This window comes from Haliotis asinina, chromosome 11 (assembly GCF_037392515.1).
Source record: "Haliotis asinina isolate JCU_RB_2024 chromosome 11, JCU_Hal_asi_v2, whole genome shotgun sequence".
In the NCBI taxonomy this organism is placed as follows: domain Eukaryota; kingdom Metazoa; phylum Mollusca; class Gastropoda; order Lepetellida; family Haliotidae; genus Haliotis; species Haliotis asinina.
The window spans coordinates 892,925-913,862 of NC_090290.1; the positions used below are offsets into that span (position 1 = coordinate 892,925).

The following is a 20,938-nucleotide window of genomic DNA, read 5'->3' on the forward strand; positions in this document are numbered from 1 at the left end:
AAGAAAATGTTAAAAATTTATAATGTTAATGAGATTAACTGTATATTGTGCAGCAATTTTCAAAATGTTGGAGCATATTCTCTGTATTACTTTCTCTCCAGAAAGCACCCTCTAAACCAGAGTCTGTGTAATCTTTGTGAATGCCCCTAGAGAGACCAAGTGTTTACATTTTTGTTCTTTTTCTCTTGTGTATAATACATGTATTACAGTTATTTTACAGAATGGGTGTGTACACATTGGAACTAATATCGAAAATTTGTTTTGTAGATGTTTTCACTAATTATTGCTTGATTACAAAAATATAATGTTTCACATGCATGTATTTTTTTAATAAATGACCTTTGTCAATTTTCAAAGTGCCACTGTCTAATTTCTGTGAGGATGGAAATCCCTCTAGTCCAACAGATACCCATTCTTTTCACACGGAGGTTACTTGTCATATCTTCCTAAGAACCTCTGTTCTAATATGGCCCTTTCATGGTTCAAATGTTCAGGATTTGTGATTGGTTGCAATGACATTTAGTTGTGCAATCAGCGACTGTTTCAAAAGTGATCATCCTCAGTAATTTTCATATGCATCAAGAAAACTAGAACCTCATCCACAGCGTGATGTGCAAATGTTTCTTCTAAGCAGAACTCTTCTAAGTCATGTAATAATGGCAGATCAATGACACCTTCATAGCAAACAACAATCAAACTAGCCATTAGATGTATTGTGGCCCCACAGCTTCTATAAGTCAAGCTGGATCTAAGCTGATGCAGCATGTGTTCTGATTGGATAGAAAGAAGGTAGATAATTCACATTGTGATTTTCTGTCACTAGGAGATATTTTTTTTTAACCAGGAAATATGGCTGTATTAGAACAGAGGTTTGTTGGAAGATATGACAGGAATACCCTCTGTGTCAAGTGAACGACGGACACCTTAAATATTCCATACATCATTCCATCACAATGAAGTTTCATGTCATGACATTGATTGAGGTGACTGGATTGACAACATTTGTGCATATTTCGACATTTCAACATTTCAAAACAATGTGATATAGTCATGAAATAAGATGCATTTGTGTGTGTGTGAGATATGACAGGTGACATAAAGAAGTACTCAGAATGGGCTTTCAACTCTGACCTCATGGCCTTGACACATGAGTAGGTGAAAGTGTCCAGCTGAAACTAATGTTGAGACCAGATTTCTCAATTCATTGGTTGCAGAGTTTTTTTGTGGTAGTCCTTATTTGATGGAAGATTGAAAATCTAAACAAAACCCACATATTTTGGCATTGTCTGGAATTCAAAATCACAAAATATTTTTCCATTCCTTTCTTTAAAGTTATATACACGTTATGTTTGGGATTACACTTTTTCAGTAAAATACAGATTTTCATACTTTTGTTGATTTGATCCCCTGGGATTCCAACCCTCAATCTCTTAGCCAGGCACCAAGTCTCCAGCTTAAAAGTCAACCATCATACCTAGTTTTTACTGAGAAAATGTAACTCCAAACAAACCATTTGTTACATATGCCCATATTTCAGCCTTATAGTTATCCTGAATTGAACAGTTTCAGGTTTATCAGTAAACTGGCTACAATGTCTTGGTAGAAGACAAGCCTTGAATCAGCACTAGTGTCATGTGCAAGTATACAACCAGATTGTGAAATGTAAATGAACCAGTCCAATTGCAAACAACAGCTAGAAGAAAACTATTTACATAGAAAACAATAAAAAAATGACTTGGATGTTTCTTTGATAGCAACATGAGCTTGGGAAAGATTTAAATGTTATGTCAAGCTATAGATTTCTACAAAGTTCTGTTGTTTTCATTGAACTTTATATGGGTGCAATGCTTTGGGGGTATTTCTTCCAGGGTTTTGATACCTGGATTTGGTTCAGTGACAGTTTAGTGGAAGCAGTGTTGTTAATGTGATCAGTAACTGCCAGAAATATACTACTAAAAATAAATAAAGGATGACCTGACTTGGCAAATGAGCTCTGGTAATTGGAAAGAACTGGAGGCCTTGAACTCATCTATGAATAAGTGTAAGAAAATTTGAACTTCCCAATGTACAGTGTGTACTGTTTTTGTAATTTTTTTCCTGGGCTGCCAAATATCAAAAGCTTCCTTTCAACATTGTCATACAGTTGGTGGATTGTAATTTTTGTTTGAGGTTTGGAATGACTTGGTGTATGTATGCTACTCAAACCAGGTTAAGAAACATCTCACGAGGAAGGTCTGTGGTGCAGCAATCACTAACCATGACATATCAAATATAGTAGGATAAAACTCTTGTGTATTCTTTCTCTTCTTTTGAGTAGTATAGATTAATCCATAATAGACAGTGTGAGAATGATACAAATCTGAAAAACTAAACCAGTTCACATAAGTTATAAGATAAAAAATGCCTGTATGATCAAACATCAAGTATGAACTCTTATAATGCTGTGATGTTTCGTCTCAGTAAATCCATCCTGTGATAATCCATAGACAAAACAATTCCATTAAAATATGAACATTAAATCCATTCAGTTGGAAACACATTATGGTGCCCAGGAGGGTAGTGAGCTTAACTGAGAGTAATAGTATGTTCCTATACAGTGTAATCCTTCAGACTTATTTGGTCGTCCAATGAGTTTGTTTGCGTGAGCTGTGGGATTGGGTGACGCTCCAGCACAAGGGAGTGATGATGCGTGCGCATAGCTTGAAGATGAGGATGTCGATGATGATGGTGATGATGACTTGAGCTCCGTTCACTTTGGGACTGAGATCGATGGCTCCCTGAGTGATGAGTCACATGATTACGATTTCCGTTACACAACGGATCTGTTGCAGGGCGATATTTCCGCTCCTGCAAATGGTCTCGCCCTGAACCATCGTCAAACACATGAACGTGAACTTTATGTTCAGATGTCAGCTCTTCTTCATGTTCATGCCCTGGCATTGTCGTGTCACTCATTTCGTAATGATCTTCTGGAAAATGAGATGACATGCTGTCATATTTGCTCGAGTCAGAAGCGACTTGTCGCTGTTGTCGGATAAGTGAAGGACATCGCGATAGAAGCACGATCAACACAATGATTGACAAAGCTAAGATTGCTCCAATACTACTGCCAATGGAAACAGGAATATGCCAACTTGTTGTATTGGCATCCACGCACTGTCGTAATGGGGAGGTTGTATCATTGCGATACAGCACAACACACACCTTATAGTAAGTATCAGCAACCAAGTTACGAATATTATATCCTGTAGAAGATGCAGGGAGCATGTTGCTGTATTGAACGTATGTACTTGCCACTTTCTGGTAATGCACCTGAAATCTTTGAACGTATGGTATGGCAGTCTCTTCCAGCGTCCATTTTAAATAGATAGATGAGGCTGTTGAAGAATCAACTTCGGGATGAAACTCATCGAACAGTTTGTCTGTGTCTGATGCCATGGTGCTATCTGTTTCTCCCTGAACGTACATAGGAATACTCCTGGGTAGACAGTCGTGGTGGAGCAGACGTGAATTGTTGATCAGGAAACTTGTCACTCTGGAAAGAAACAAATGTTAAATTAGGTCATTCTTCTTTAGTCAGTGGCATTTTAAAAGTTGGAAAGGACAATAATGATAAAGGCCAATAAGGATGAAGCACAATAATGGTGAAGGACAATAATGTCAGTAATGACAAAATGATAAAAACTTTCATTATGGTAGAGTGATGTTTCAGTATAGATTATGTTGAATTGTAAACCAAAAGTCATTGTGTTCTGATTGGTTGAAAAACATGATCAAATGGGATTTGATTCCCGAAAATTGCAAGACTATTCCCATTGACACGTAGAAACATGGCAAACAATTGTTTTGTTGAGTCAACCACAGTGATGACGTCATTCAAATCATATTGTGCAAGTCATATAAGTCAGAATGATGTCACAAATGAGCAGCTCCAGATGCTACCATGGGAACCTGCTGAAACAGCCAGCTGATGACACTTTACTGCTGCACCCGTACTCGATGTAAACAAGTGCTGACAGTAAAACCCTTTGGTTTACTTTTTTGTTTACAGTGTTGATAAACATCATGTGTTGGCCAATTTCCGGCTTTTATCGAGTATTTGAAGCACAGGAATATATTTGGAACCGACAGCGTCAATAACACCCAGAAATTGGCCAACACATGATGTTTATCTCCTAAATATCACTCTCACAAAATACAAGTTCTTATCCATCAATTGGTGATTATTGTAATTAGATGTTTGTTTCCCATATTGCCACATTGCAGGTATATGATATGAGCCTTTAATATAGCCTGCATAGTACCACTGGAATATTGGTTTATTGCAATGCTCAACTATCCAACTTTTTTCTGTGACTTCAGTTATCAGCATGATAACAGATTTTTTTAGGGCCATCTTATGCAAAATGTTGGATCTGCATGTGCCACTAGTGTCACTGTCAAGCACTTTAGCTCCCAGTGTATGGCATGAAGTACTGCAATACAGGCACCTATATCATCATATATACTGCAATGCAATACAATTTGCCAGTACAAGTCTGAGTACAATGACAAAGCAGACCACTATTAATTACACGACTATCAAGATGAACAAACTTTATGGAAAACAGCTGCTTTCATTTTGTCAGTGTGACATTTCAGTACAAATTCTTGTACCTGCTTGACAAAGGTACAGGAATCTCTACTGAAATGTCGCACTCACAAAATGAAAGATGTTGTTATCCTTAATATTTGTTCAATATTGTTCTGAAGTGCCACTGCAAGAAAACATAGCTTCTCATGGTACCTTGATCAGCATGGGAATATTGTATACACATTAACAGCATCAACAATCGGTGTCTCAGACATCTATCTAAGTATGGAAATATGTTGAAAATTTCAACAGAACTAGACAACACTACAATAAAGGTATCACAATGATAAGAACTTCTCATAATCTTTATCTGTTTACATGATGGAGAAGAAGACCTTGGCCCTGATCAGCCAGGTGTGTAGAGCCATGATATATGTAAGTCTGTGTTAGGTCAACAGGTTGTAATGTTACAAATGTGTTTTGGATTGGGACCCTATATTTCATAGCAACTTATCTGGATCCATTACATAAGACAATTCTTCAAGGTCCATCTGACTGTCTTGTCTGTGCTTCAGCTACATGCCAGACTGTTACATCTGTGTGATTTAGTGTGTTTCAAGTTCTGCTGAAAATGGGCAGGGTGCTCAGCATTGCAATGCTGACTTTATGGGTATTGGCTAATTTGTGTGTCCGTCTCTATTAAACGTGTGTATGCATTCCTTAGTGTTATAGCTCTAGTGAATTTCTTGATAACTCTGGCCATGGTTTTCTTGTTCCAGGAATACTTGAGATCATCACATTTATAATATCTGAACCATATAGTATTTGAATCATTACATTCACACATAACCTGAACAGAAAAGTGGGTAAATTTATCGTAAGAGAGTTGGATAAATTCCATGCAATATGAAAGGGTGTATTTACTTTAACAGAGAAGCGTAAATTGCAGGTAACAGGGTAGGAAACATTTCATGTTGTAGGGTCAGGTAAATTTCAGATAACAGGGTAGGGTAAATTTCATGTTGTAGGGTTGGGTAAATTTCAGGTAACAGGGTAGGGTAAATTTCATGTTGTAGGGTTGGGTAAATATCTGGTAACAGGCTAGGGTAGTGTAAATTTCATTTTGTGAGGTCAGGTAACAGAGTTGGCTACATTCAGTGTGAAGAGGGAAAATTTGAGGTCATTGAATAGGGTAAATTACTATAACAGAACGGGATAAATTTACTGTAACAGAATAGGTTAAATTTACTGGCACACTGTAGGGTAAATTTACTGTCACACTGTACTGTAAGTTTTATTTGGACATGATGAAGAATATGACTCAATTTATTGTTGATAGTTTAAAATTCCTAGGTTGAGATTCTATTTATAGAAGTACTGAAAACAAGCTTCATATTAATGATGTCATGTGATTATGGTCTACAAGGCACTGTGGTGCAATATCATTGCAGTGATATCTCCCAAATGACTGGCTTTTGGAATATAATACCCTGTTTAGATTACTGTATGAGCTCCATTGGCCTACAATACAGTTTGCCTCCAGATATAAGCCATGAACTACTTAACTTTTGCTCATCCACCTTGGGCATCTGAAAATGAATTACTGAAAAAATGCTTTGCTTGCAAGTTAACCCACAGGACGGGATTGTTAGTCGTCTCAATCATTATATTTAGATTCCTATAGTAGGACAAAGCACTGATTAACCTTCAAGTCTTTATAATAAGCTTATCAAAACGTTTGTATAATTTGATACATTTCATGGGAATGTAACAGTTTGGGTTTACTACCTCTCTGTATTTGAATTCAGAAGCTTAATGATAGTCACAGCGCTAATTGCACCCACATCTGAACCTTCACAGACAACAGGGGAATTCAGTGTCTGGTGAAAGATTGCTAGCTTTGGCATTACACTCACTCACTCACTCACTCATACACCCAACAACTCACTCACACACTCACTAAACTCATACACCCAACAACTCACTCACTTACTCTACCACCAAAAAGTCACACATACCTTTTACCTTGAACATAAGGAGCATTATGGCAAACACGTCATTTGTGTGATCTGTGACTGCCTCTCACATCACATTGACATCTACAGTCAGTCTGTGACAAATGGTGAACCTTTCCCTTCATCTGCAGCTTGACAGCAATACTTCTACTCTGTGCTTCATTACAACATCACACCCTCAGTCAACTTAGTGGCATTTAGTTGACATGATCTAGTCAACTGTTGAAAGTATTTCCACAATCCATCTCTGGCCAGTCAAACTACACAGTGCTTAAGGCCAATATACCCTGGAGCAACTTGCCACAATTATTTGAAGACTTTAGTGAGTGAGTGAGTTTGTTTCACATTGCACTCAGTAATACTCCAGCTATATGGTGGTGATCTACAAATAATCGAATCAGGACCAGACAATCCAGTGATCAACATCGATCCTCTCAATTGGAACCAATGACCTGTGTCAGTGAGTCTGACCACCCAATCATGCTTGTCATCTCTTACTTCAAACATGGGTTGCTGAAGATGAATTCTAGCCATATCTTCAGGGGTTAGTTAACTTTTGACAGTATTTTCACATTTAGCCTCCAGCCAATCTCAAACAGTGTGTCCAGCCTCGAGGTCAATGCAACAATGACAGTGCCTAAGGCCAAAGTAGCCTGGAGCCGCTTGTCACAATAATTTGGAAACTTGAACTTGTGCCATATGACTATATTGAATTATGTTGTGACAAGGTGATAACACCCTTGAGCTAAATTGGTTTTACTGACGTTACTGCCTACTGTCTGGGAATTGGAAATAGATTACAGTTGGAATATAATTAAGCTATGACTTGTTTCAGTATGTGTAAGAAGTATCTCTGAATTAAAGTGAGCTTTCTGTGGAGTAATTATATCAGATGGAAAGTTATCATTTGTTCAGAAAGGAAATTTGTAATGAGGGGAAGTTGATGAAATTTTGGCAGGGGCAATTAGACTAAGTTCATGGATGGGATGAATCTGGGATTTGAACATATGATGACAGCATGTAAGCCATTCGTTTAGACCATTGTGACCCATGAAGATAGCGGGTAGAAGACGTCTGCAGCAACCCATGCTTTCCACAAGAGGCAACATGCTTGTTAAAAGAGATATCTAATGGGAATCAGGTGGTGAGACTTGCTGGCTTGGTTGACATGTCATTGGTTCCCAATTGTGCAGATAGATGTTCATGTTGTTGATGTTCATATAGATGTTCATGAATGTCTGGCACCTTTAGATCATTGAAATATACATTCTTGTCCATTAAATGTGTGGCAACTTTGTCGTGAACCATAGCATAGCTGCTGTTTTAAGATGTTTATTTTAGGTATGATCAGATTGTTGCTTAACAACAAATATTGAAATGGCACTGATGAAATAGTTTCACTCACATTTTGGACAATAGCAGAGTTAATGTCATTCAGTTTGTGAGTCCAGGACAAGTGAAGCTGAACAATTATTGCAGTCATTACAGTGTTCAGGAAATCCAGCTCTCAGGTTTACAGGTCGCATGATAAGAATGAAGATTATATGGATATCAACTTCTTTATATGAGAACACAACGTTTCGGAGTTAATGCTTACTCCTTCATCAGGTGATGAAGGAGTAAGCATTAATTCCGAAACGTTGTGTTCTCATATAAAGAAGTTGATATCCATATAATCTTCATTCTTATGCATTTCACTTCTAAATGCCCTTCAAAGAGGTCGCATGATGTTTACTGATAATTAAACAATAATTGAAATGATGTTGTTGTGATGTTTTAGATTTAGTTGGTTCATCAAGAGATAATGACTCGCTTATTTTCACAAATGCACACCTAAATGATCCATCTGTTGTCCTTTGGAACCTTTAAAATAACTGCATGTCTATTCCTAAAGTCATAGCAAAACAAAGGTGTCTTAATTCTTGTACAACGTCCAGGTGAAAATCCAAGTTTGAGAATTTGTCTCAAGCCACCCATGCTTGTCATAAGAGGCGACTAAAGTGATCGGATGGTCAGATTTGCTGACTGTTGACACATGTCATCTTATCTCAACTGCTGGATGTTCATGCTGTTGATCACTGGATTGTCTGGTCCAGACTTGAGTATTTACAGACCTCACCATGTGGCTGGAATGTTGCTGCGTGTGGGATTTAACAAACCAAACTGAACAAAAAAAGAAAGCAAAATCACTTGGATGCTGTCATGCTAATACATGTCAAAACTTTGTGCTGGGTGTCTGTGGTTTCCTTCAGAGGAAATGTCCATATGACTTTGCATGGAGATTATTTAATTTCAGAATAAAGTTGTTTTCGTCAAACTTCACATGAAATGCAGTTGTCATTTTCCACTGTAATTGTAATCTATTTTGAAAAAGCTTATGCCAAAGTCAGTTACAATTAACGTCAGGACACACCAGTAATTACTATTTCAGAATACATATGGCTGCCATCTTAAAAAGTTGCCAGTTCTCCAGTGCTTGTATATTTTGGGATGACTTTGATTCTGTTTGTGTGGCTATTTACCTTGGAAATGCTGCTGCTGTTATCACTCACAGATAACTGTGTTATCTCTACATGGCTGCCAGTGTTTATATAACCGATTATTGCCAGATGGGTTTGTCTCTGTAGAAGCCATGCAATGTCTGGTTGACGCAGCTGCAGATAAATGAGTTATAAGTGATAAATTCAGTTGGATTAAATGTGACCAAACAAGACATTCAAGTAGGACAGCCCTACTTGCACTTTCAATTGAAGGACTGTCCTGATTGGATGGTTTGTGTAGCGCTGGATTCAGGAATGCTTCAGGTATATGATGATGATGTGCAAATAACGAATCTGGATCAACCAGTGATTGATATCATGCACATTGTCCCACAGCTTCAGCGCCACCTGGTGAACTGGAGTAAATATGACACATAAGGGACTAGACAAACATCTTGTACTTTCTGATAATGAAATTAATATCACAGAGTATGTTCTTGATTTCTTTATTACCACATCCAGCAATATTTCAGGTACTGGATGAAGGCCTACAAAAACTGAACTCTGGATCAGGCAAACCAGTGATTGATATACTGAGAGAAATATGTAAAGGATCACAAGAAGACCCGAGCATTCCTTATTTCTTTCCAGTTTTCATCACAAAACTGCTATTCATATATAGTGATGAAAACTGGGAAATATTTATACAAACTCTTCAATTTTCATGTGATTCTTTATTGGTTTCTCTCAGTATATTAAGCACAATATTCCATAGAGCTTTAACCACTTGATCATCAAGAGTAAATGTGACAAAATTCTTTATGGGAACAAAATGAAAAGTTTTTTGAAATGAAAATATTATCGTCATAGTTACAATTTATTTAACACCTCACTATTCCAATTATAGAATTTCAGTCTACTCATAATCCAGAGAGGACCAGAAAAACCTGTGATCGATATATGTACAACATCCAAACAATTCAGTGTCTGATGATGGCATCAAGTCACAGGGTGTTATACAAATGTATTACAAACAACCTTAGCTCTAAGACTGTTGTAGGTGTATGTTGAGGTAAAGGAGTTACAAACATCTTTGTGCTGATGTCACTCTGTGTTGTATTGAAGCCCTAGCTGAATTTCCATGTTTTCCTGACGAAAATAGTTACATTTTTTAGTTTTTCAGGTAAAAAATTGTTGCATTGTCTGACGGCCCATGGAAGTGCATGACCGAGAAACAGATTTAATTCAGGGAATATAATGCCAGACAGTGAATCAGATACAGCTTGTATTTTGTAATTTTGTTCCATCATTGAACAAAGTAGGTATTTGGGGGAATGATTTCAGGCAGGAATATCTGCCTCAGTCCTGGTTTAAATCATGCCTAACACTAAACCTCAAAAACTGATATGGATTTGGGGCAGAATGGTTCCCAGTTATGTTTATGGCTTCTTTAATTTGAAATGTAACTGTATTAATACCAGATCTGGTTGACACTCAACCTCAGATAATGGAATTAAGGTGGCATAATGCCAGAAAGATTGATAATATCTTCAACCTATGAGTGGAGTGGACGTTTTATCAAAATGCCAGTTTCTTGCTGATTTCTGATAAATAGTTTTATCTTAATACTGTTTTCCTAAAGCTTGAAACATCCACAGTAAAAGTGGGAGTAGTTTATTTTAGGATGCATGCTTTTAAAACATAAACATTTATCAACTCAAACGTGTTGATAGATGGATGGATATATTAGCACTACCTGGAAATACACCTCAAAAAGTAACAAAAGTATTTACGAGAATGTCATGTCGGATCACTACTGTGGAAAGAAGCTACAGCTGATGCCAGATAAAGGAAATTGAGGTTAAATATCTGGTTCATCAGTGAGTTTGCCAACTTCGGAAAAGTGATTGTGTAATACAGCGGGCAGAGAAACAGCATTTCCACAGGGAAATTCTGGCGTGGCTAATTTGGATAATGGCGCCATGGAAATTCTGGCTTTATATGGCTTTGAGTCTCTAATTAATGATGGATTATTCAGACCAGATGCTTGACCTGTCTCAGCTCAGACCATCCCAAGGGCAGGAAGACGGATATGCTAGATGGAGGGATAGAGCTGAAAACAGACCTGAAACCCTTGTTCTTAAAGTGATATCAAAAGCCTGTGGTCAATGGTATTGAAGATGTAGCCTTTAATGCTCTCCCTGTCTGTCCAGCCAGGAGTCTGTGGTCAGTGGTGTCTGAGTAAAACCTCACAAGCCTTTAAGACCCACCTTTCATCTGCAAGTACTGCCTTGAATGAATCTGAATTATTTGGTGAATATTTAGCCCTAAGTAATGTCTCAAGTGAATGGCTGAGTTTGTTTCTTAGCTCTCATGCCACTTTCTTCAATATTCCAGTATATAACAGCAGTTTGTGAGAAAGAAAGAAAATATAGAGTCTGGACCAGACAATCCAGTGATTGACATCATGAAGATTGATCAGTGCCATTACCATGCAATGCATCAACTAAGTCTGGCCTTTTGGGGGTGGGCCTAATGGTCAAAGCTCATTATACCAAGACTCGGGTTCAATTCATGACATGGGTACATGGGTACATGGATCCATGGGTGCAATGTGTGAAGCCCATGCCCGATGTCAGCTACCATGAAATTGCTGGACTAAACTAAACTCACTGACCTTTTTTGATGTTATGACAATCCTCTTGAATATGTATTAAATTATTCGTCCCCACAAACTGTGTGAACAGAATTTTCATCTTCTAGTATTGTCTGACTGAATTGTTAATCTTCAAGTTTTGTCTGAACTGAATTGTTATTCTCCTAGTATTGCCTGAACTGAATTGTTCATGTTCCAGTATTGTCACTGTCCTACCAAGTAGAATCAATACTTGCTGGATATTATTGCATCATGAATCCACTGTGAGATTTTCCTTTTACCAAAGAAACAATCAGCGTTAGTGTTACATGGCCCGTCTGATCTAATTCAGTAAAGTCAGCAAGACACATCTCTCGACTAGTTACTGGGAGTCGACTCCCAGTAACTGAAGTCAACTGACTTGCTGAATGACCTCTCTAACAGGCAAGCTCACGTGATTCATGAACGCTTACAACCTCACCTCTGAGTATCATGCTGATCAAAGCTTGACCATAGCTTGACCACTGTTGCTAAGCAGTAAACAGGTGCCCTTCAGTGGCTGACTAATGGCCACTATGGGCTTCATCCATGGTATTTGATAATTAGATTTAATTCTGATGTATTTGTATCACCTCCTTGCGCAATCTGGGAAATTCAAATGACCATCCGCAATAATGGGATGAATTCTGAATTAATAAATCATTGTGGACTGTTTCTTTCACTGCTTCAGATGTATTGCTTTGAAAGAACAGTTTCAGTTTGTTACAGAGTATGTTGAAATTAGTTAGAATCTGTGTTTTGCATTAGACTTAATGTGGACTCCACTCACTCACTCACTCACTCACTCACTCACAAGATAGCATTGTTTCTGAGTCTATGTCTGTAGGTGACACTGAAGCCTTGTTTATGCCAAGCAGTTCCTGTTGTTACCTATACCTCCCCCCCCCACACCCCCTCCAAGCTGGATGCTGAGATGTCACTGATAGTGACTGACACTGAAACCTTGTTTATGCCAAGCAGTTCCTGTTGTTACCTGTACCTCCACCCCTACCCCCCCCTCCAAGCTGGATACTAAGATGTCACTGATGGTGACTGACACTGAAACCTTGTTTATGCCAAGCAGTTCCTGTTGTTACCTGTACCTCTCCCCCTCTACCCCTTCTCTAAGCTGGATGCTGAGATGTTACTGATAGTGACTGACACTGAAACCTTGTTTATGCCAAGCAGTTCCTGTTGTTACCTGTACCTCTCCCCCCCCCCCCCCCCCCCTCCAAGCTGGATGCTGAGATGTCACTGATAGTGACTGACACTTCCTAGTGCCCCCTCCAGGATGATGCATGTTTCATACAAGATTTTATCAGCTTTGCCATGTGTGCATCCTGTCCCTCATCATGGATGACATATTGGCAAATTACTGGTGTGTTAGTTTGCAGCATATTCATCTCATAGATCAAAACTGACGAAAAACATCCTGATCCACTGAATACAACATATGGCATGGTAATGATAATAATATATTAATAATATGCTATTTCGTGATATATTATGAATTTTGATAATTTGCTCTCCATGTGACATGTGCTAGATTCCCGACATGGGCATGATGAGTGAAGCACGTTTCTGGTGTTTCCTGTCATCACATTGCTGGAATATTGCTGTGATATTGCTGAAAATGATATGCTGACTTACCTTAGGAAATAGGTAGCCAGTGACTTAGTCTGTCATCCAGACCCTGAACAAATATATCCAAAACCCCACGCAAGTCTAGAAAATGTGGCAGGTCTAGATTTCCACAACTTCAGGAAAATGACAAAAGTCTCAGGGATCCTTCTAATTATTTTTCATTTCTTTCATTTTGAACTTTTTTCTGTAAAACATGTACATTTCAGAAACTGATTGTTAATCTACCAGTGTTTCTAAGTGAGTGAGGGAGTTTAGTTTTAAGATGCACTCAGCAATATTCCGGCTATATGGTGGCAGTCTGTAAATAATAGAGTCTGGACCAGACAATCCAGTGATCAACAACATGAGCATTGATCTGCGCAATTGGAACCGATTACATGTGTCAACCAAGTGAGTGAGCCTGACCACCCGATCCTGTTAGTCGCCTCTTACGAAGGCCTAGTTCTACCCTGGGATCTTCACGGGTCCCAATGTTTCTAAACAGTATGTACCTACACCATATAGTTTCTAGGCAATTATTTTAGCGTGACATTGTGCCATTGTCCAAAATGGGCATGATATAGAGCTAAGGATGTATTTCACCCAGGAGAACTAGGACTACAGTTACAGGGACCTGCTTTGGGATCCCAAGGGAGATAGGATAGAGGTGTCATCTAAGCAACCACAATTTGCATCCCATTTCACCTCAGTTATGTTTCTACTTTTGTCAACACCCATACTTTTTGGAGCCACTAAAGTGATGTATGTCTGGGGCCTCCATCAGTCAGATCCATCCTTGGTTACTAAGACAATTCCTTCCTAAAAGTTGGGATAAAATATTTCATAGCACATTTCATATTTAATCCACTAAAGTGAACCAAGACATTAGCACCATGAATACATTTCCAAAAATCACTCACCCACCCAACAATCAACAGAGCAGGACATATTCTGTCCTGGATTGCCAAGTGGAGACAATCACGAGGCACTCTGAACCAATTCATCATTTGAATCCCGTAAGTAGAAACTAATGACATGCCAGAGTCATCTAACTCGGAATCTATGTGGGGTGTCATTGCAGAAATGACATATTTGTCCACATAGAGTGGCCTGTGTCATTGTGTGGCCGGTGACATTGATCCTACTTCACTGACTACATTGACAAATACTGACCAAAATTATTAGCAGCCATTGTCCTACAGTACATTAAAAGGCCACGCCAAGTTGAGTGACAGGTTGCAGGTGTGCAAAGTGGTCAGTCAGGTCCGTCTTTACATCCAATCACAGCAGATCAATGACACACGGGTCAGTCCAAGGACAGATTTGACCATTGTTAATGTTAATTAGTTCCATATGTTAGGGGCATTGACCCACGAATGATCAATCATAGGTTTTTGTTAAAAGGTGATTGTTGTATAGCTTTCACTGATGTTGGTCAGCGTGTTGTGTTCAAACTTGGGTTGTATTGAAACGGTAGTGTTATTCATCAAGGATTGTTTCTGTAAAAAGTGGACAATTAACGGACTGAATCAATTATAAGTTGATGTATTCCGTTTTATTGAGGGTCTTGATGAGGGTGGTACATGTCAGTAAAATTGTGGGTATGTAGTTATTTATGATAGCTAATTAAAAAGATATGCTTGAATAGAAGACAAGGTGTAAAATTGAACTAAGAAGGGAAATGTCGTCAGTCTGTCATCAGATATTAAGATTGCAGGTTCTTCTTGAAAGTTTTACACTGATTTGGTTGATGTTTTTAACTGACCATTTACCAAAATATTTTAGGCTAAAATTATGGCTCATATTTCATTTGCAAAATCTTTATCAAGGTGTCGGTTGATTTATGTGCCGAGAAACCCATTAAAAGCATGTCAAGAGTCTTCATATCAAAATATATGCAACGTTTTTTGACAAGATCTACATGTAAGCCTTCTACTCTTGAAATGACACCTGAAGATCTGGGTAAAACATATCTTTATTGACCACTGCTTGTCTACACCCTGAAGGTCTTGGTAAAACAGATCTTCACTGACCACTGCTTGTCTACACCCTGAAGGTCTGGGTAAAACAGATCTTCATTGACCACTGCTTGTCTACACCCTGAAGATCTGGGTAAAACAGATCTTCATTGACCACTGCTTGTCTACACCCTGAAGGTCTGGGTAAACAGATCTTCATTGACCACTGCTTGTCTACACCCGAAGATCTGGGTAAAACAGATCTTTAATCCATGCTTGTCTAAACCCTGTAGATCTGGGTAAAACAGATCTTCATTGACCACTGCTTGTCTACACCCGCAGATCTGGGTAAAACAGATCTTCTTTGACCACTGCTTGTCTACACCCGCAGATCTGGGTAAAACAGATCTTCATTGACCACTGCTTGTCTACACCCGCAGATCTGGGTAAAACAGATCTTCTTTGACCACTGCTTGTCTACACCAGCAGATCTGGGTAAAACATATTTCTATCAATCCATGATTGTCTCCCCTGCAGATCTGAGTAAAACAAATCTTCAGTGACCTATCCTTGTTCCCTGACATGTGGGTAAAACCAGATCTTCATCACTCCATGCTTGTTTACCCACAGATCTTGGTAAAGACAGATCTTCATTGACCCATGCATATCATCATCTCCCAATTCCTCAGATCGATGCTTTTGATATCAGCCACTGGATTGCCTGATCCAGACTTGATAATTTGTGGGCTACCATCATGCTTAATACATTCATGAAGATCTAGGTTAGAATTGATCTTAAGCAACCATGCTTGTCGTAAGAGGCGACTAACGGGATCAGGTGGTCAGTCTGGCTGACTTTGTTGACACATGCCATCTTATCCCAAATGCATAGACTGATGCTCATGCAGTTGATCACTAGATTATCTGGTCCCTTCCCGATAATTTACAGATCACCCCCTTTCAGCTGGAATATTGCGGAGCACAGCATGAAACTCACTTCATCATATTTAATAGAGCGTTAAGGAACAAAAAAAGACAAGTTGTGACTTCTAGGATACACTCCCGCTCTACATGCATGCACCATTACACTATGTACAGCATTACGTGAATGCTCAAGGCATGAGTCAGTGAAATACCCAAACAGCTGCTTTGGTTTGGCTCATCAACGTTCAGTCACCAGGGTACAAGAACTTGTCATGAGGAAACTAAACCTACAATCACAAACTCCCCACAGGGCATAAAGTAGGAACTGTAAATTAAACATGCATTGACTTGGCTCTCTGCTGTTTAATGAACTGCCAGGAGTTTATGGACCCATTAAAGATACATACAATTATATGTTACACTACTCTCCTGGTCACTAATCGCAATTAAACACAACACAGTGGACACGTTTTAAGGCTTTATCTCTCTTTGACATTTCTAGTCTTTTCCTAACCACATACTCTAGGCTTTTTTTATGCAGACACTTATCTTTAGAAGTATTCTGTCATTTTCTTTTATTTCCAGGTTACTGCAAGAGCTGTCATTCTAGAAAATATGAGCACTAAAAATGTAGTTATATCTTGTTGGAGAAAGGTTTAATGGTTTTGTTTCACTGCTTGTTGGTCATCCCCTTCCCCAAGTGTCTGTTGCTTTACACTGAAAATCACGGAAGTTACGTTTCTTTTTTCAAACGGGTATAACTGGTCAAAAATGTGCAAGGACTGAATACTGGGTTTGTTTTAAATGTAATGTATTTGAGGTTCAATTTGAATTCCAGTTATTGCATATGTAGAAACCTTTCTTTGTTTCAACTTAATTGTAAAAATCTCTTTTTATATACTACCCATCAAAAGTTAAGACCCACTAGTGTAATTGTTGCCACTTACCTCAGGTAACTGTTCTAACCTAGATTTTGGAAAATATTCCACACTGTTTAAAGGTATCGTTTACACATGAACTGATGTATTCATCTGCACAAGGTTTGCTGTTGGTTGCCAAGTAGGTTGCCAAGTGTTTGTTTGCTATGCCTAATACCTGGGTTTGATTTCCCTCATGGGATCATCCGGTGTCTGTCACTGTGACATTGCTGAAACATTGCTGGAACATTGCTGAAACATTGCTAAAAGCAAAATGGAACCATGCTCACTACACTAGAATTGCCTAGCAACATATTCAGACAGTCCATTACAAGATCAGTCTTCTCTTGGAAAGTAAAAACACCCTCATCAAAATATAAGCAGTATGTTAATCCTTCCAGATTTGGGAAAATGTCTATGAATGATGTTTTCTAATATTATTCTAACAAAGAAAGCCAAGGCATCGTGAATATCTGCCACTCCTTTCCTATTATTTCATAAGAAGACACGAGATATGAAGTATAAATATGTCATTTTAAACAGAAACATCATTTGCTGCTCGGTATCACCCACAATGAGAACCAGCTGTCAGAATTTATGAAAGAAATTATTTCACTGGGAGGTAAAAATAACTTTGTTAATGAAATCTGTCCTGTAGAATACTCCATCCTATCCTGGCAGTAATTTCTTGTAAAATTACACTAATGCCAGTGTCAGCTAATGTGCTGTGGCTAAATGTATCCTCACTGTCAATCACACACCAACTGTCAGCACCGAAAATGGTAATGATAAAACTATTTATGCTCTGATTGGGAAATAAACAGAGAACAACAAGCTGTTCTTTTCCATGATGTTAAAACCTTTTCATTGTGTCAAGATATCTGTTGAATCTGTGATGTCTGCAGATTAATTTTATGAAAATAGAATTTCAAATTCTTGAATTTATCTCATGGTATTGGCAAATACAAATTCATTGTTTCTTAATACTTTAACTATTTTCAGAATTGGGACCCTAGTTTAAAATGATAAACAAAAACAGTTCCTTATGTGAAATTTAACATGTCTCAAATCCGTTCTGTGTCAGTTAACTTTAATGAAATTAAAGACTTATTATGATAATTTTTCTTTCTTAATGTTTGGATTCATGACAAGTATGTACTATCTACAGAGTACTAGGTTTGTTTAGCAACTCATCAACAGAAACATCATAACAGTTTTAATGTCCTTTTCAGTAAGTGATATTGTCTCAGAGATGTTTGTAAGACATGAATCAATGGAGTTTTGGCATGTTTTTTTCCCTCCTGCCTTTAGGTTTTCTGAAGACAAAAATCTGTAAAACAAGAAATAAAACTGGTCTTGCCTTAACCATAACAGTATGAAGGAGCTGGATTACTTCCTAAACTTCTGAGTAGATGACAGATTAACTTCAGTCACATGAAAGTATAGAGTTTTCCTTAACTTACTGTGAGTAGTATGATGGATCGGCTTCAGCAATATGAAGGGGCAGAGCTTGCTTCACATCTTTTAAGAAGCATGACAGTTAACTGTTGTAAGTAATGTAAGAGTACAGGTCTTTAACTTGTTTTGAGAAGCATGACAGGCTGACCACAATTATATGGAAGCATTGGGTCTTCCTTGGCTTCATTTGGGAAGTCCAATTAACTGTAGTCATGTCCTATCTAAGATCTTTGAAGACTCTACGAAATGGAAATGTCCATATGGTGTAAAATTCAAGTTTTAAAAAAGAACCGGTTATACTCACAGCACCTCTACTTCCATGTATGGCTCCACACACTCTCATGTCACACAGTCTACATGGATCTATGCATGAATGACAGTACGGGATGAAGCTTAGACAAGCCAACTAGAGTATTGGACTACGTACAGCCTAGTGAGTCTCTACACTGATTTGTACACTGGGCTTCTACATCTTCCAGGGGTGTGTTTCGAAGAATGTTACATGTTTCCAGTTCAGTGTTCTGCAGTACTGACCTCTCATTAACTTGACTGTTTTTCCTCCTCTCGGTGATTTATTTGTATGCTGTGCTTCAGAAGGTTGTATTCAGGAGAATGTTGCATGTTTCCAGTTGAGTGTTCTGTTGTATTGATGTATCCCAGATTGTGCTGTATTTTCTCATACTCTTGAGATATTTGAATACAGTGGCAACTCTAACATAGGTGGATCTTGGGGACTTGTGTTTCAGAGACCTTTGCAACATTTCCAGTCCTGTGCCCTGCTTGTTTTGTCCAGTGACCAACTTTTTGAATCCAGACTTCTATGTTTCTTAGTCGAATGATCTGTTTCTAATTAAATGACTTATTGTTCTAGTCCAGTGTCCTGCTTTTCATGTTCACTGTCTAATGTTTCTATTCCAGTGTCCTGTGTTTCTTGTTCAAAGCTATGCTTTAATATGTTTGATTTGTTTAATCTGCTATTTGCAAGTGAGATCAAAATATTATTCTTGATGCACTTTTACAGTTTGAATGGGCACACTGTGTGAAGCCCATTTCTAGTGTCCGTTGCCTGTTGCTCACTCACTATGATAGTTCAGCTTATTAAACAACTTAAGCATGCTGTTCTTGGATTAAAGAACAGGTCTCATGAACACACCCCAGAGTTCACAGGCGAGGTGAACATTTCCAGTATCTGTGAATCCCAGGCTCAGTCCGCTGTGTGGGACTGGCTGTGATAGATAATGCCTCAACCAGCTGATTGAAAATCTTAAAATCTGATATAAATAACTTCAAAGCTGAGCGTTGATAATTCCATTATTAGTGAAGAGAAAAACAGTAACTCTGTATAATTTCTGTTTGATCAGTTTGATCGAAAAAGAGATGCTCTTAGTGCTGTAAGATCACTTGCCTAATTGTTATAGATGAACACTGAATATATGATTGCAGTTTATTAATGATGAGCTGTATTCAGAAGCAAATCTTTCTTGCTGATATGTTATATGCAGTAATCAAGGATTTAAGATTCCTTATTCACAAATTGTGTGAAATGATTTTTACTTTAAGTCAAATAGATATTTAAGGATTGTGTTTTTAAAATGTATGGGCTATTTCTACATTGAGTCCATACATGTGTATTGTATGTTTTGTATTGTATGCATGAAAGCTATTATGTCTGTGTGTTTTGTTTCTGCACCAGCTTTTGCTAGCGATAACCTGAAGTTAGTATTATGTAAAACAGACCACCCAGACCCGATGTGTGTGTGTTTGTGATGGGATTTCAGGTGGAATTGATCTAGTGTACTTCGTAATTGTTTACGGTATCCGGTGATCTATTTTGTCCTGAATCCCAAAAGGGACACAATTATCAAGTTGGTTGATTTCTTGTGTAACACTACATGCAGCAATCTGACAGCTATATGGCATCAGTCTGTGAATAATAAGAGTCTAGACCAGATGATCCTGTGATCACTAGTGGATTGATGCTCATGCTGTTGATACCCACATTGTATGGTCCAGACTTGACTGCCATACAGCTGGAATATTGCTCAATGTGGTGTTAAACAACAAATACACCAACCAGCTTTGGTGTCCTTGTTGGGATTCAGGACAAACTGAGCCCCAGTATATGTCTTTCTCTTAGGATTGGTTAGATCAGATCCTCCTTAAACCTGTTTTCAAGACCTAAAAAACAAGGCTAGCATATATCACTTAGCTAATAATGTGTCACCATGCCCTGACTGTATGGATGTTTTTACATACTCAGATATTTTACTGCCGTCATGTCACTGCAACTTTGTACACATGTGAGAGCTTGTTAGG

General features: G+C 38.2%; 2 protein-coding genes across 2 annotated transcripts in view; one reads left to right on the forward strand and one right to left on the reverse strand.

The window, feature by feature from the left end:
* The window catches only part of LOC137255705 (UPF0415 protein C7orf25 homolog), a 196,102-nt gene that overhangs the window by 17,346 nt on the left and 157,818 nt on the right, over positions 1-20,938 (forward strand). The window lies entirely within an intron of this gene.
* On the reverse strand, positions 1,844-19,014 carry LOC137255707 (leucine-rich repeat and fibronectin type-III domain-containing protein 5-like). Its single transcript, XM_067793197.1, has 2 exons — positions 18,927-19,014; positions 1,844-3,535 (listed from the first exon to the last, which is right to left on the reverse strand). Exons 1-2 carry the CDS (start codon positions 18,941-18,943, stop codon positions 2,590-2,592), a joined length of 963 nt encoding a protein of 320 aa, XP_067649298.1. The 5' UTR covers positions 18,944-19,014; the 3' UTR covers positions 1,844-2,589.